General features: G+C 45.8%; 2 protein-coding genes across 2 annotated transcripts; one reads left to right on the forward strand and one right to left on the reverse strand.

The window, feature by feature from the left end:
- Positions 1 to 1,290: 1,290 nt before the first annotated feature.
- DNAJC8 (DnaJ heat shock protein family (Hsp40) member C8) lies at positions 1,291 to 15,184 on the reverse strand. Its single transcript, XM_052699244.1, has 9 exons — positions 15,045 to 15,184; positions 13,729 to 13,830; positions 10,629 to 10,685; positions 8,839 to 8,905; positions 8,139 to 8,233; positions 7,254 to 7,325; positions 6,136 to 6,227; positions 5,201 to 5,276; positions 1,291 to 2,071 (listed from the first exon to the last, which is right to left on the reverse strand). The coding sequence occupies exons 1-9, from the start codon at positions 15,111 to 15,113 to the stop codon at positions 1,949 to 1,951; spliced, it is 753 nt and encodes a 250-aa protein (XP_052555204.1). The 5' UTR covers positions 15,114 to 15,184; the 3' UTR covers positions 1,291 to 1,948.
- Positions 15,185 to 15,249: 65 nt separating this feature from the next.
- Positions 15,250 to 15,937, forward strand: ATP5IF1 (ATP synthase inhibitory factor subunit 1). Its single transcript, XM_052699256.1, has 3 exons — positions 15,250 to 15,397; positions 15,468 to 15,580; positions 15,660 to 15,937. Exons 1-3 carry the CDS (start codon positions 15,302 to 15,304, stop codon positions 15,799 to 15,801), a joined length of 351 nt encoding a protein of 116 aa, XP_052555216.1. The 5' UTR covers positions 15,250 to 15,301; the 3' UTR covers positions 15,802 to 15,937.
- Positions 15,938 to 16,424: the final 487 nt, after the last annotated feature.

The raw sequence follows: 16,424 nt of genomic DNA on the forward strand, positions 1-16,424 counted from the left end.
GATGGGCCGTCTGCACAACAGAGCTCAAACCCTCTGAGCTACTGCCCAGCACTGCTCATTTCTTACAGCCTTCGTCTGCGAAGCACAGGAGATGCATCTCAGAAATAACACCACAAAAGTTAACTAACATTTTCCCCACGACTGAGTCTAATTGCTGCCTCAACAAAGAAGTTGTGTCCCACCAAAGCATTCCCAGTTGATGAAGGAATGAGCAACGCCAATAAAAAGGAATTTCACTGTCTGAACACAGCAACGCTGTACAGTTCAGTCTACCTTAGTTTTATTAGGAAGGTATGTTTCACTACATCTGGTCACCCAGACCAGTGTATTACAGGAAAAGAAGAAACAGAAGCAAGTGGAAAACACAAGCCACCTTTCAGCAAATTCATCTAAGCCCCAGGCTGTGTCAGAAAGCACTGCTGGTCTGGGAGCTGCTTTTCCTGCAGAGAACTGAGTGGTAACACTGCTTGATCACATCACCCTTCTGCAGCATGCAGAAAGAGTTCAATCATCAAAACTTATTGGTTGAGACACTGGAAGATAAAACACCTCTTCAGGGGCGGCAAAAACCATCCTTCTGACTTGACCATGTTCTAGGCACAAAAATCAGCACAGTGGACTGAACTAATGTGAAGATAAGGGTATAAAAGATGAACAGGAGTGAACAGGCTGGAGGCGGCGAGGAGGACGAAGAGCAGTATCTTCATGGGAGCATCTACACACAAGTCCCAGATGTGAGGATTGCCATCAGGACAGAACAGAGTCTCCAAGCTCAGACAACAGAGGAGTCCACCAGGAACACGTGCATCAGTAGAACAATCCAGGTGGTATGCCTCTGAATAGCTGAGAATCTCTTTGAAACTTAAATGAACACCTGAAGCACAATTTTGAAAAACAGAACTCACGAGTTTAATGTGATCCCACAGTTCTGAGAAGTTCCCACACTCCCCCTGCCACATTCATAAGTCCTCCCACCCCATCTGTGCTCACCACTCAAAGGCATGGCAACAAGACCAGGAATCAGCATGGACCCTGGAACATTCAGAGCCCACTCAGGCAGCACCCAGGGAAGAGATGTCTTCTTCCAGTCTTCCTTATTGCCACAATGGAGGACTACTAACTCAAATTCAAGTCACATCAGACTTTGGAATAATTGCAAAACCTTACCAGGGCAAGTGTTACTGAGCAGTAGTAACATCTCAGTGGCCAGCACTCAATTTGCAATTGTATCTTTGAATAATTCCTTGCAAAAAAAAAAAAAAAAAAAAAGAAAAAAGAAAAAAAAAAAGGTAACTTGGGTAAAAATTTATTTTACATACAGACCATTGCAACATAACTATTATTTGAGACGTTATTTTATCTTTACAGAAAGTGACCAGCTGGTCTGAGATTAACAGAAGTGTAAGCTTGAGAGCTGGGATTTCAGAATGGAAATCAGATCTTGGGAGAAGAGTCCTTCCAAGCACCATGCAGTGCAGGGAGGAGCTGCAGGTCTCTTAACTGCAACAGCTGCACTGAACAGCAATGGAAGCAGATCTCCACAGTCAGCTCAGACCTTTCTGAAGCTGAACTTGCTGAGAAAGACGATGCCTGCACAGGTACAGATGCATTTCTGACATCTTGTTCAGCTCTCAAACTAGAAATGAATATAGTGAAACAGCACAATCTCTGTAAAGTACAAAACATCAAGTTACAGGGCAGCAGACAGACAGGACAGCAATAATGGGGGACCCTCCTAAGCCACGAATTCTACATTTAGCGGGTTCCTGGCTGGGTTCATATTATGGCCCTAGTTCAAATGGACTGAGTACAAAAAAATACTTTGACCAATAATTAATTGAACAGGAAACAAACAGTCTACTAAAAAGCAATTCTTACTCTAGGTGCCAATGAGTCCTTAAAAGCAGGGAGGGGGCTGGGGAGCTGCTCTTTGGCAGTGCTGCCAAGATCATTCGCGCTGCTCCATTTTTACTTTAGGAGGTCTCAGGAAGGTCCTGTTCTTCTTTTCTTTCTTGCCCTTTGTATTTGCCTGGAAATTTCTCCAGCTGTCCACACGACCATCCCGACTTTCCTGGAAACAAAGGAGAGGAAGAGGAAGGTTAACAACTGCAAGAGCCAGAGAGCAGATTTTGCAAACTAGCTTTGAGAGGTTGGTACCAATTTGCTCCTTATGCTGCACCCTGGCAGCCAGGACATACAGACACTGAAAAGCCACAGCAACAGATGCAGCACAATGGAGCCACAGGTGAGTTCACAAACACCAGTGTAAGCAATATGTTGCCTTCTCGTTTCAAAAGAAATGAGCTTGGGGTATGCAGGCCTGATTACAGCATACTGAATCCTCCTGAGAAGGAAAAAAAAAAGACTCCTCACAAACCCAACCTATGACCCCTAAAGGCTGAAGGTTTCAGGACTGATCAAGTGCAGGGATGACTCACTTCACTGTGTGATCCACAAGCTCAAGTCCCTTCTGAATAGATACCTGTGCCTGCACTACTGGAGCTGCACATAGGCTCAGCTACAACAGCTGTTCTCCTCCCTCCCATCTTTCCTCTATGGCTGCATGGCAGAAGGCAGGGATCTGGATGATGGGACACAGTGCACGCTCACTAAGTTTGCAGATGACACAAAAATCTAATGCTCCACTGAGACACCATGGGGTCATGCTGCCATCCAGAGGGCCCTTGACAAGCTGGAGAAAGCATCCAGTACGAACTTAATGAAGTTCAGTGAGGAAAAGTGCAAAGTCCTGCCCTTGGGGAAACAACTCCCCGCATCAATATGTGCTGGAGGTCACCCAGCTGGACAGGAGTTCTGCAGTGAAGGTCCTGATGGATGCCACGCTGACCACAAGCAACACATCCTTGCCACGTAGGTGACTGAGGGTACCCTGGACTGCACTAGGAGCATTGCCAGCAGGCTAAGAGAGGTGATCAACTCAGCACTGATGAGGTCACATCTGAAGTGCTGCATTAAGTCCCAGGCTTCCCAGCAGAAGACAGAAATCAAGCTATTACAGGGAGTCCAGCAAAGGGCCGCAGAGATGCTATGACTGGAACATCTCTCCTATGAAAGAAGGCTGAGACAGCTGGCTGGGACTGTGAAGCCTAGAGAAGAGAAAGCTCAGTTGGGATTCCTCATCAACACACCAAGAATCTGAAGGGAAGGTGCAATGAAAGCAGAGCAAGACTTTGTAGTGGTACCCAAGTGAAAGGACAGGAGGCAATGGGCACAGGCTGACACACAGGAGGTTCTGAGTGCTAGGAAACACATGGTCCTGACAAATGACTCGAGGTGGACCTGCTTGAATAGGAAAGTTCACCTCCAGAGATCCCTTCCAACCTCGATTACTACATGATAACACTTTTTTGAGGGATATGGCAACTTCTGTTCTAAGCCTCTTGTTCCTTACAATTTGTTGGTAGAAGCCACCTTAGCTTGAAATTTCTGGGAAAGCAAATATTGGGTAGGGGGAAGGAGGAGAAAGCAGACATTAAAACTTACTCCTTTTGGATACACCAAAACATGATTGAGCTCTCAAGGCTGATCCTATGAGGATCCAGCAATATTGCAGAACACATATAAGGATCAGAAGTACAAGTCCTCAGGGTAAAGAGACAGGAGAGCTGACCAGAGAACAGGCAGTGCTCGAGCAGGGATTACAATCACCAGGAGCTGGTAACCATAGAAGAGTGATGCAGAGGCAGCACAGGCACCTTTGCAGGCCTTTCTTTTTTGGACATCATGCTCATTCCTTTCAGATACTCTGCAAAGGCAGCTACAAGCCTGGAATAAGGCAGCTACAGTCAGTATACTTTCTCCCATCTATGGCCACAAGCAGGAATAAATTTCTTATGCCTGCAGATTAGATGATCTATTTTGAACATTAGCACGTAATTCTGATACTCTCTCTTCATATTTATGGAGTCGTCACCAGCAAGGTTGGAGAAGACACTTGCAAGTGCAGAGGTTCAGCTGTTTAGGAGCAGTATCAATAGCTCAGGAGTTCTCCTTTTTGGTACATCATTATTTGCTTATAATATGAGTTCACACTTCCTCAGGTTCCATCCTTTACTGCATCTGCAGAGCAGCAACACCCAACTTCTCCAACCACAATGACCACAGAAGTTCTGCCAGCAACACTACCAGAGGCACAACATTTCTCTACCTGGCAATACATGACAAAACTCCACTGTGTACTCAAGGCAGCAGTATTACACAAATGCAGTCAGTTCAGTGTTTTCCAGAACACCCAGCTTCCTGTATCCATACAGTTCAGCATATGAATAGAGAAACTCTGCCCATTTAAGTCTCTGGAAAAATCCCAGCTGTCTGCTTTCCAAAGGATGCCAGCCCAGCACACACAACTCTCTCCCAGGCACCTTGTTTTATAAAGGACTCTAGAACATAGCCTGGAATTGAGTTTGAAGGTAGCTGAACAATCTAGCACATCCTTTCAGAAGGTCCTGCATATGGTTATTATATTCTTCCCTGTCCACCCAGCCCTCCATGCCACAGAACTTGCCCTCTGGTCTGTAATAAAGGAAGAATTACAGGCTAGATCAGATACTTTGGCAGACTGTAGGTCTGTCACCCAGAATGGCAGCACAACAACCACAGAGCCACTTATGATATCTGGACCTTCAATACAGACTAGAAGGAGCAAAGGGAAGTAGCAATTATTTAGATCTTTGGTATTTGTAAGAAATACAGATTCCCTAACTGTTAGCAATCTGTTTGATAAGAACCAACCCAGCTCAAACCAGTGGTTGAACAGCTATGATTACCACCAGTGACTCGGGCTAAGGAGTAATTCCAATTTCCAACTTGGGCTAAGAATGAGATGCGGACAGAGCTGAAAAAATACTGCAACTTCATTTACAATACACCTGTTTTAGAGAAGTGATATCAAAGCTCTATCAGATTTATGCCAAACCATTTCTACGACGTGGCTCTGGGCAGCCTGGTCTGGTGGTTGGCGACCCTGCACACAGCAGGGGTTGAAACTCAATGACCACTGTAGTCCTTTTCAACCCAGGCCATTCTGTGATGATGCTATGATTTCTTTAAGCATTTATCTAAATTAGCTCGAGCACCTGCCAACAAAAAGTCTCCCTTTTTGCAGAGGCATTTCCAGCAGCACAGCCAAGAATTGCTGAGGCCCATCCCATTCGTGGCATTCAGTTCAGCTGCTGATTACCTCAAAGTTCTTCTGCCATTCTCGTTCTCGTTTAGCCTTCTCCTGTGCTTCGATTTCTTCTTCTCTTTGTCGTTTCCTGGAAAGGAAGTCACAAAGAAGCTGTGAACCACAAGCACCTTAATTAAAGAAACACGGTGACACTTTCAACACATCTCTGAAAGCTCTTCCAATTTCTGGCAAATTACAGTTCTTGTCAGTAAATATGGACAACTGTGGCTGCACAGCAAGGAACCTGGTTTCAAAACCGAAGAGAGAAGAGATGCTAACATGGCACCACTGAGCGCAGACACACATTTAATCAAACCAGCGAGTCATCTTCTCTTGTAAAGCAAGTTGGAATCCTTAATAACTCCAGTGGTAGCTATCTAAAACTGCTCAGGATACACATTTTGAGAAGTTAGCAAACACATGAGCATGCAAATAAGAATGAGAAGGTTTTTTCCTTAATTTTCATCTACAGAAGCCCAGCTCTGTGAAGTGCATCTACAGCAACTGCTCAGGCAACAGGTGATTGATGACAATCGTGCCACGAGGTATTTCTGGCAATTAGTTAAAAATAAAAATCAACTGCTTGCATGCTATCAACATGTAAAACCATTTCGTTGTTTTTGCTGGCCTCTACAGATCATATCAGCGTAGTAAACGTATCTTAAGAATGGGAGGGAACGTTTCCTATTCGCTTTCTTCATGCACAGCAGACATCTACACTCAACAAAGAACACGTGGAATCTACACCATTAGAATTCAGGCTTCATTCTGACAGGATCCTTGTTAACTTAATCCAAGGCTGTGCTTCCAGCAGCAGGTTGGAGCAGATGACTCCCAAAGGTCAGTTCAAAAACACTTTCCTCAGATTCTCCAATTTCTAATCTTTTCCTAGGAAGTGTGAGGGGCAAAGCAGAGCCTGAGCTGCACAAGCAGAATGTTATCTGTACCTTTCATGCATTTCTTTAGCTTCTCTTTCTTTCCTCTTAATTTCCAGTTCAGCAAAGAGCTTCATTGTCTGTTTGTACACGGCCTGTTTGAACTGCAAAACACAAATTTGGTTTTGAAACAATGCACGTTAACACAGCTAGAGAAAACTGTTTTACAGAGGAATGTAAGAAGCACAAAAAGAAACACAGCCTGCTGGCCTGCACTGAGAGCAGCGCAAAGCAGAGATGGAGAAGATGGTATAAAACACAGCTGATTAAATTCTGGTCTTAACATAACCAGGAAACAACTACTTAATAGCCTAATAATATCTCATTTTCATTTGTATTCATGAAGCTGTGCCTAAACTGAACTTCACTTCAAGCTCTCTTATTTTTTCCACAGAGTTCTGCAATGCCATGATATTTGACATATTAAAAAAGGCTGAATGGTCACTGTTTAGATGGTGATTTCCCAGCAGACCTCCTTGATGTGCTGTAACAATCCAGCCCTGGCTTTCATGTGGAAAATATCACTATAATTAAAACTTCATTATTAAAGAACAGCAAAAGAGCTTTGAAAATCAATGCAAAATAAGACCATTATTAGGATGATACCAAGAAGGAAAAAAACACTTCATAGGAAAAAAAAAAAAAGAAAAAAGGATGAATTTGTAAGATTAATTTGTTACAGAACAGCAAATCTATCCTATATGCCAGAAACAGCCCAAGCAACCCTTCCTACAAAATGTCCCTAAAAGCACATTTTAGAAGCTGCAATGGGTTCTATATGAGCCTCTGCTGGCAGTAAGAATGCCACAGCTCCAGCATTCAGAACACAAAATGAACTTCAATTCCAAAAAGACTTATGATGGACCAGCAATGGGCCTTGCTCCTAGGAAACTGGATATTTTGATCCACGTAATATCACAATGCATTTCCTATTTACACTGCAGTTCAACAACTTCCAGAATGGATGTAACTCAATGGATGGAACTTCTACACTCACTCACAACTTATTCTTCTGTAAGCAGAAAGATTTACAACACTCAAACAGACAAAGAAATGTCTGCATGCTGGTTTTGATTCGCACTTCTCAAAACACATCCTGTGCTCCTCAGTCACCCTGAAGCACAACTTACAACTTCAGGATCATCTTCTTCTACATTGGGAGGTTTTCCATCCTTCTTCAATTGCTTCTTCTTTTCTTTCACCTAAAGATGAAGAATGAAAGTAAGAGCCTACAAAGTTTTACACAGCTCCCCTCGCTGTATCTGAGCAGCACTGTGTTCTGTGAAGAACTTTGGATAACGGTAAGTTCTTGATTTAGATCTATGTTTTATTTTACATCAAAATCTCCTGGCCTTCACCCAAATATACGCACGATCGCTGTCACGTGAACTGCAGGCATGAGCAATGACACGTTAGATACTATTCATCCAACATCATCCCCTTCTTTTTTTCTGTTAGTTTGTTGTTAAGGTACATTTACATCCAGCACGTACAATTCAGACTAGCAGGAAGTTTATTTTGCATTGCAATATTGAAACATTAACAATAACAAGCAGAACATAAAGCGTGCCTTGATTTACAGCACCTGAGTTCTCCCATATCAGCTTGTTACGTATGGTCTGCTCATGTTACTCAACTCACTTCTTGACCACTGCAATCCAAGCTCCTTATCTTATAGGTCGTTTTTCCCCAAAACTTCCCAGTCTTCAGCTTTCACCACCTATTATCTTCCACCTACACAGATCTGAACTGCAGTGTTCATTCACAGACTTGAAAAAACTATTTAGGTCAGATCTTGTGGCTTGACCTAATTATTTCCAGTACTGAATTTCACTGAGTTATCCTGCACTGGGCTCAAACGCAGCCTTGGACAAAGCACAATTGTGGATGCCTTGAGAAGCTCAGTCCACCTGCACAGCTGCATCCTGAGTTTTGCTCAGTTCACCTTTTAATGACCTAAACACACGGAAGATATATAAAAAAAACAAATTAAGAACAGTTTATGGAATACTTACAGTATGTTCCACATATTCTTTTCCTGCCTGTATCACATCCAAGGCTCTCTTCTTTTGCTCCTGATCTAACAGCAACTTGTATGCTTTATCTACAGCTAAAAAACAAGTGCCAATGTTAATAGCACCAGTAGTCACATTCACAAGGCATCACAAGACTTCCACTTTGTAGGGCTTTGAGGTGTTTTCTGTGTTTTGGTTTTTTTTTCCCCCATTACACCCTGGTGATTTCATGATCAGTCAAATGAGATTTGGGATGTGGCAGTGTCACAGTGTCAGACACCTCTGGACAATGCAGGTTAAAGCATCAATCCTACCAAGTGATTTAGTTACAAGGTACGAGGTTAAGCTTGAGCTTGGCAATGCCTCTGAAATCACTGTGTTACTGTTGTACAGTCTTTGAATAAAATCTAATGCACACAATAAACAGGTTTTTTTAAAGTATCCTGAAGCCCAATGGATGAGTTTGTCCCACTGCAAACTAACAACAATACCACTACTGCCACCTAGTGCAATGCTGCTGCTGAAATGCCAACCAAATGCCACCATCTGCTTCTCTCATCTAAGACACCTCTGCAACAATTCTGTCCTTTGGTGGGGCCCCAGACCTTACAAGCATTTAAAACAGCTACAGAAAAACAGCAGCGCAACTACTACCACACTGCAGCTCAGAAAAGGGTGAGAGTCAGCAGCACAGACTTACCTTCAAATGCCTTCTGAGCTCTATCTGCATCATCTTGATTTTTGTCTGGATGTACCAATATTGACAGCTGCAAAACAAAGAATCTTGCCCTCAAGATCTTTGCAAAAAAGAAAAGAGTACTTCAGTGCTTTCTGTGAGAGGAGAGCAGCTCAGACAGGAGGAATCAGAAGGGATGACATCCTTTTGTGTACAGGCAAATCAGCTGACAGAATGGCAGACTGAACATCAGTAGAAGTTTATAATGGCTTCTCACTGAAAACCAGGCCCAACTTCTGTAACAGGAAGGCTAGGAGAAGCTGCAGTTTGGGCCACGCAGCCATACAAACACCTTCCAGCCACAGCAGCATAGGGCTGATATCAACCATTTGTTCACACGAGTTTCAAACCCTTGGTCTTAAAAAGAAACAAATCCACAAAGACCATCCTCAGCCATGGTTTACCACTTGTTCTATGCCTCCCCAGAAGTCCTCCAGGATCTCTAAAGTTATTCAAATACTGAACCACTTCAAACGATGACTACATCTTTTCCTTAGACTCCTTCACACAAAGTCAAGCAGTCTCTGCAGAGCAGTCAGGACACTGATCACTAGCATCTTTAGGACAGCCTTAAAGCAACAAGAAGCACATGTTCCTTATTTTCCCCTTTTAAAGGATGAGAACACTCTAAAAGTTTCTCTACACAGCATTCTTTTCCCATACCTTTTATTTTTGTCACTGTTAATCAGACTCTCTAGTTTATCTACATCTTTCCTACTATGATGCTGAAAACAGTGCACTGGTGAACATAAAATATTCACTTCCTGACCCATGACACTTGCTGGTTCATAGAAAAAAGGTTTTCCTCCTGTCCTCAAGAACAGCACAGTGCTCATTTACTCTGTGCCTTGCAATAGCCAGTATCTTTTTCCTTCTATTGGCTGTTCCAGTTAGGCATTCGATTTCTTCAGTTAATAATTCCACACACTGATTTCATTCCATCACTTTGACTTCAAAACACTTCTCTGCAGTATTCTATCAGCACAAAGCTAAGACAGCTGTGTTCACCAATAAGCAAAATTGAGAACTCAGCAACAGACTGAAAGGTTATCCTTCCATTCCCCATGAAAAAGCACAGAGCACCTGCCACCACCTCAGCTCCTCACCACCTCACGCTCCTTCATCAGGACAAGAGAGCTGCTGGCTGTCTCAAGCCAGATCTCCATGCCTACAGCACAAATTCAGGTGGCAAGATGCAGCCCTCTGAAAATTGCATCTTTCTGCTGCATGCACTGACCATGCATTTCTCCTGCAGATTTGCAGCAGAATAAGTCTGGAGTAATGTATGCAGTGTTTCAGAGAGCAATGAAGAAGAGCCACTGAGAAGGGCTGCTGCTCTGTCAACCACAAAAACAATAACTGGTGCAATTCTTAAGATCTCAAAAATAAATACTTCTGGATCAAAGGTAATGTATTTAAGAGAAATACATTTTGACAGATCTTAAATTTCTGTCAAATGTTGACCTCCTCTTTGGACTAAACTTCAATGCACAGCTGATATGTGGGCTCTTCAGTTCATAGCAGCTCAGTCACACACTTTACAAAGCAGCATACCATGCACAGACCAGGCACCCTTCTGCAGCTTTCCCCTCGTGGATACAAAGATTGTTCTACATGTTTCTTCACAAAACAGCTTCTTGTCTCTACCCAGACACAACTTTTCTACTGCTTTCCCCATTCCCAAGCACAGCTGCACAATCTCTGCAGAGCTTCTAGCGTTCATTTCAGAAGCTTCAAATGCAAAAGTCAAATACCTGTCGAAACCTTTTCTTTATTTCTTCATCTGTGGCTTCAGGGTCCATCTGCAGAACCTAAAAAAGATCACAACAACAGAGCAAATTCAATGCTATGCCCCACATTTCAGGCTCCTGGCAGCAAGTTCTGAATACTTGGTTCATCAGCATACAGGCTGAATGTCAGAAAGCTCACCCCAATGGGAAGCTGCCTCAGCATATTAGTTTTCATCTAGTAAAATGGAGACATTTTAAGGGACAGCATGTTTGGGACATTCTACTTTAAGCAATGCTATATTTCTTTGAGTATGCCAGAGGCCTTTCCACACTCTAATCTTGTACAGACAGCTGCCATCCCTAAATAGCCACCTTTGGTCCAAACCTTCAGCCAAATCCGTTACTTAGTTCAGTAGGAACAGAAGCACATCATGGCTTTGGGACACTGTCAGACAATTTGTAACTGAGAACAGTTACAAGAAACACATTATTTCATTAGAATTTATTGATTTTGTCTGTTAGCTTTTGAAAGATGGAAGAGTTTTACTGTTTGGCTTCCATGAATAAGCTTACAACTCATTGCTCTTTAGGGATGCAACAAACTCAGAAAAAATGTTTAGGAACTGTTCTGTGAATCAACTGACTAACAGAAGCACTAAGCAACAACTGAACTTGCTCAGCGTGGATACACACTGTTCTGACACTAAGAATCTGGAAATACAAAACACTTTTTTTGCAGAAAAGCTACAGCCCACTTTTAAACGGCTTCTGTCATTTGCTCTCCAAGTCCAGTATTGAGATGTACACAGATCCAAACGCTGCAAAGTGAATCTCCTGAATAATCAGCCTTAAATTTGGGCTATGAAAAGCATCTGAGTCTATTAGAAAAAAAGACAGGGATGACATCAGGAAAGAACTCTTGTTCAGTGGATGAGAAACAGAGCACACCAGCAATGTGCACTCACAGCCCTGACAGCCAATCCTATCTTGAGCTGCATCAAAAGGACTGCAGCTAACAGGACAGGGCAAAGGAAGCAATTATCCCCCACTACAGTGCTGCATTCAGCTCTGAGGCCCCAGCATAACGACATGGACCTGCTGGGGCAGATCCAGACCATGCCATGAGGATGCTCAGAGGGCTCAAGCCCCTCTCCTGTAAAGAGAGGCTGAGGGAGGTAGGGCTGTTCAGCCTTGAGAAGCAAAGGCTCTAGAAGACCTCATTTTGACCTTTCCATTACCTACAAGAAATCTGGGGAGGAACTCTTTGTCAGGAAGTACAGCTGTATGACAAGGGGTAATAGCTTTAAATTGAAAGAGGAGAAGATTTAGATTAGATATTTGGAAGAAGTTCTTCATCACGGGGCACGTGAGACCCTGGCACAGGATGCCTCAACCCTGGAGGTGCTCAAGGCCGGGCAGCACAGGGCCCCAGGCAGTCTCATCTGGCAGGGGGCAGCCAGCCCATGTGTTGCACCAAAGGGCAAAGTAATTTGGCAGAAAATAAACTCCATTGCGTTTCAGCTTGTCCTCAGCTATCAGAGGGGCTGGGGACAGCTGAGCGTAGATTCTGAGCAATGCCCAACCCAGAGCTTTAAGTTTGGTCACAGAACTTCCAAGACTATGGATTCACAGACAGCACACTGCCCAATTCACCTGGCAGCATCCAAATGGGTTCCACGGCCACTCAAAGAATTCGAGCCATGCCCAGACTCTCACAGCTTGATCAGTGAATTGTGCAGTTCATTAAAGCAACAGATTACAGGTTCTTTTGGATTGCTGGTGATAAACACACTTGTCTGCAAAGCATGAGAGGTTAACCAAGAACATGGACAGAAATTACTTTGTCTCCCAGGGAAGCACTCAGCATTACTGAGTGTGCAAGTGTTACCCAAGAAGCATCCCTACGGAGGGGAATGGTGGCTCAGCCTGTTGACTGAACCTAGAAGTAAAAGATTGTCCATGTCTGACATCTGATGGCATTTTCCCTGACATTCTCCCTCTTTTATGCCATTTTTATGCTATTTTTTTATTTTACAGGTAGAGCTTGAGGGACTTCAGTCACACATACTTTTGTTTATTCTTGGTGTAAAATTATCTCACCTTGCTTTTAAAGACATAAGCTGAAAAAAAAAATAATCAGAATGCAAGCTCAGTAATGGGCAGTTGTACCTCAGAGAGAAGAAGCTTTTGGGATGTTTTGGTATTACAATGAGCAAAGTTCATCAAAGGACAGCATTTTGTCAAAAAAAACAACAGCAGAGCTTTGGCCTGGGGGCTGCAGGTAAGCAGTTTGGCACTACCAAGTCCCCATCCCAGCACTGCTCTTCTTTAGGAGTCAGTATACCAGGTTCTCCTGATGCTGCCAACCTCTAAAGTTGCCCAGGGAGCCACTATGGATCACAGAACCTGGCTGCAGTGTCTGTACTCTGCTCCACACTCTGTACCATTTAATGGACTCCTTCAATACCAGCTACACTCTGCTTCTGGACCCCTGTGACCAATTCTGTACCTTAGTTTGCAAATCACTTATAGCAATTGCTCCACACCAGGGCAGAGGGCTGGAACTGAGTGGGCTTTAAGATTCCTTCCAACTCAGTCTGTGATTGCAAAAATAGCCAGAACACCACCACAATATGCTCTACTCACTGTTTTCCTTTTAAGATTTTAACCGATTGCAACTGGAACAGCACAATACAACATGGAATCCAATTCCCAGTGACTCCTCCAGGATTGCTCTCTGCTATGCTAAGTGGGAGTCTCTCTATCCTTCTATGCACAGAAGTTCAGTGGGATGAACACCCAAAATAAAGGATGATCAGAAATGCTGAGTCAACTGTGGTCAGAAGAGAACCTGACAGTGTGCCACCTGTTATGATACCATTCACAAAGTATTTAGCATTATTCTGCCAAATCTCCCAGTGCTGTTAAACAAGAGAAGCATGCCAATGGAACACAATTTCTTCCTGCCATTAAGCACTTACATACCATCCTTCTGTCTCCTACACTGTAATCCATGTTCAGAAATTTGTATCTTTCTAACAATTGGCCTCTTTTCAGAAAGAAACACTCAGTAAACCTAGAATTGGGCATGCTAAGTGAGACAGGAGAATATGCTCAGACTAACCTCAAAAGGATTCAAGTTGAAATAGGAAGATCCAGGTCGGGTCAGCCTGTCAATCTGGTTTTTTGATGTTAAAACAGAGTCTCGCTTTTCAATTTGTTTTACCTGCAGAACAAAAGATACTCATTAACCAACCATAACAACATGCTTACCTGCCTTCCTGTTAGAGCTACACCAACTGTTATCATTCCGCACTGTAATTCACAACACCTTTTGCTCATCCCAAGCCTGTAGTTACTTAAGCATCAGCAGGGCACATTTTTCAGTGTTTTCAGTGTTTTCAACCTTTTGAAAGGGGAGATAACAGCAGGACAAGGGGAAATGGTTTGAAGTTGTGGGAGGAAAGATTGAGGTTGGATATCAGGGGGAAGTTCTGTGCTATGAGAGCGGTGAGATGCTGGAACAGCTGCCCAGAGAGGCTGTGATGCCCCGTCCATCCCTGGAGGTGTTCAAGGCCGGGTTGGATGGGGCCCTGGGCAGCCTGGGCTGCTATGAAATGTGGAGGTTGGTGGCTCTGTGTGCGGCAGGGAATTGGAGCTCCGTGATCCTCAAGGTCCCTTCCAACCCTGGCCATTCTGTGATTCCTACAGCATGGCAGTACTTTCAGCATCATCTTTTAGCTGTAAAAGAAATCTAGAAAGTACTTCTGCTTTTGTCTTCCACGGCTTGCTCAGCAGCTGTGCCTTTTTGCCCTCGCTTCACTCCTACACTTTGCCAGAACCGTCATCCCGATACCTTGGATACCAACTGCACGGCTGCTTTTAACCCAGCACTGCCGGGAGAGACAATGAACGCCATCACATCGTTGTAAGCAAGCAAAAACCTCTCACTTGGGCCATTTTTTTTCAGCAACGCAGTTTTCTTTTCGATCCTCTCCCTGTAACCCAACCCAAACCCGCTATCGGCACTCACTATTCACCTTTAGGAGAAGGAACACGCAGGCAGGGCTCAGTTAACCAACCCGAGGGACGCACTGAGAACTGCGCTGGGTTCCCCTCCAGCTCCCCCGGCCGCAGGGCAACAACAGCTGGGCTCGGAGCTGACAGCAGAGCCGGCGGTCTGCGGGGATTCACCGAAGCGGGCCGGAGGAGCTGAGGGCAGAGCTGAGGGCAGCGCTCAGAGCCCCACGAGGCCGCAGCGCTCACCCGGCCGGGCCCCTCCGCGCCGCCCCCGCCCGCCCCCACGCAGGCTCCGCTCCGCCCGCCAGGCCCCGGCGCCGCCGGTTAGGCCGCGGCGAGCCGTCAGCGGGCAGAGGGAGCTCTGGAGAGCGCGGCCAGGTTCGCGCGCCCCCGCCGCCGCCTACGGCCGGCCGCCGGTACCTCGCTGTAGAAGGTGAGGAACGCCTCCTCGGCGGCGCCCCCCGCCCCGCGCTCCTCCGGAGCCGCCATCGCCAGCACCACGTGATGCCACACGCACGCGCGAAACCGACCGAGAAGGAGGCGCCCCCGGCACGTGACCGCGGCGGCGCGTCGCGGTAACGGGGAGGGGCGGAGAGGCGGGAGCGGCGCGTGCGCAGTCGGGCTCTTCCCGCTCGGCGGGGTTGGGCGCGGTGCCGGCGCTCCAAGGGCAGGCGGACATGGCGGCTGTGTCGGCGCTGAGGGGCGGCCTGCGCGGGGCCCTCCTGGCGCAGCAGCAGCAGCGCGCCTGGAGCTCGGGCTCGGGCGCAGACCAGGTGCGTGCGGGGCAGCGCGGTGCGGGGCGAGGCTGCGGGGCGCGGCGCTCAACGCCTCGTTTCCCCGCAGCTGGGCGAGCTGGGCAAAGGCGCCGGGAAGGGCGGCGGTGGCGGCGGCTCCATTCGCGAGGCCGGAGGGGCTTTCGGTAAGAAGCAGGCGGCCGAGGAGGAGCGTTACTTCAGGTGAGCCTCCGGAACCCCGGCGGGACGCCGTACGCGGTCACATCGTGCCGGGCCCACCTCGCGCTGTGCTCTGTTACAGGGAGAAGGAACGGGAGCAGCTGACGGCCTTAAGGAGGCACCACGAAGAGGAGATCGATCACCACAAGAAGGAGATCGAGCGGCTGCAGAAGGAGATCGAGCGGCACAAGCATAAGATCAAGACGCTGAAGGATGATGACTAAGCTGCTGCTGCTGGGTGTTGTTTGCCTCTGGTGTAAAACAGCCGTGCAGGCTGCGTGCTTTGGCCAAAGTTATCCACGTGTGTTGTGTTATACTGTGGTCGGCAACAATGTCAAATAAACTGCTCAGTGGCTCTTCTGTTCAGTAACTGGTTAATGAGGGGGCAAAAAAAATCTGCTGTTTGGTTGTAAGTATTGTAGACTCATAGAATGGCCTGGGTTGAAAAGGAGTACAGTGCTCATCCGGTTCCAACCCCCTGCTGTGTGCAGGTCACCAAACAGCAGCCCAGGCTGCCCAGAGCCACATCCAGCCTGGCCTTGAATGCCTGCAGGGATGGGGCATTGCTCAACACCACTGCAGAAGCTGGGTAACAAGGATGAAAGTGACAAGGTATAAAGGCCTGAAACCATGAGTTTGAACTGGTAGGACCTCCTCCCTTCACTTTTGGTTGAACAAAAGCAGTAAACGGAGTTGTTTGCCCTTGCTTTTTTTTTTTTTTTTTTTTCCAATTTATTTTTCTTCTGAAGACCCTGGGTGTTTAGTATGCTTTTTTTTTTTAAATGCAAATTACCCACGTTGTCCAGTTTGGTCACTTTGTGCCTTTTTGTCACACTAGCCCTCCAGA

Source organism: Tympanuchus pallidicinctus, unplaced genomic scaffold (genome assembly GCF_026119805.1).
Source record: "Tympanuchus pallidicinctus isolate F22 unplaced genomic scaffold, pur_lepc_1.0 scaffold35, whole genome shotgun sequence".
Lineage (NCBI taxonomy): Eukaryota > Metazoa > Chordata > Aves > Galliformes > Phasianidae > Tympanuchus > Tympanuchus pallidicinctus.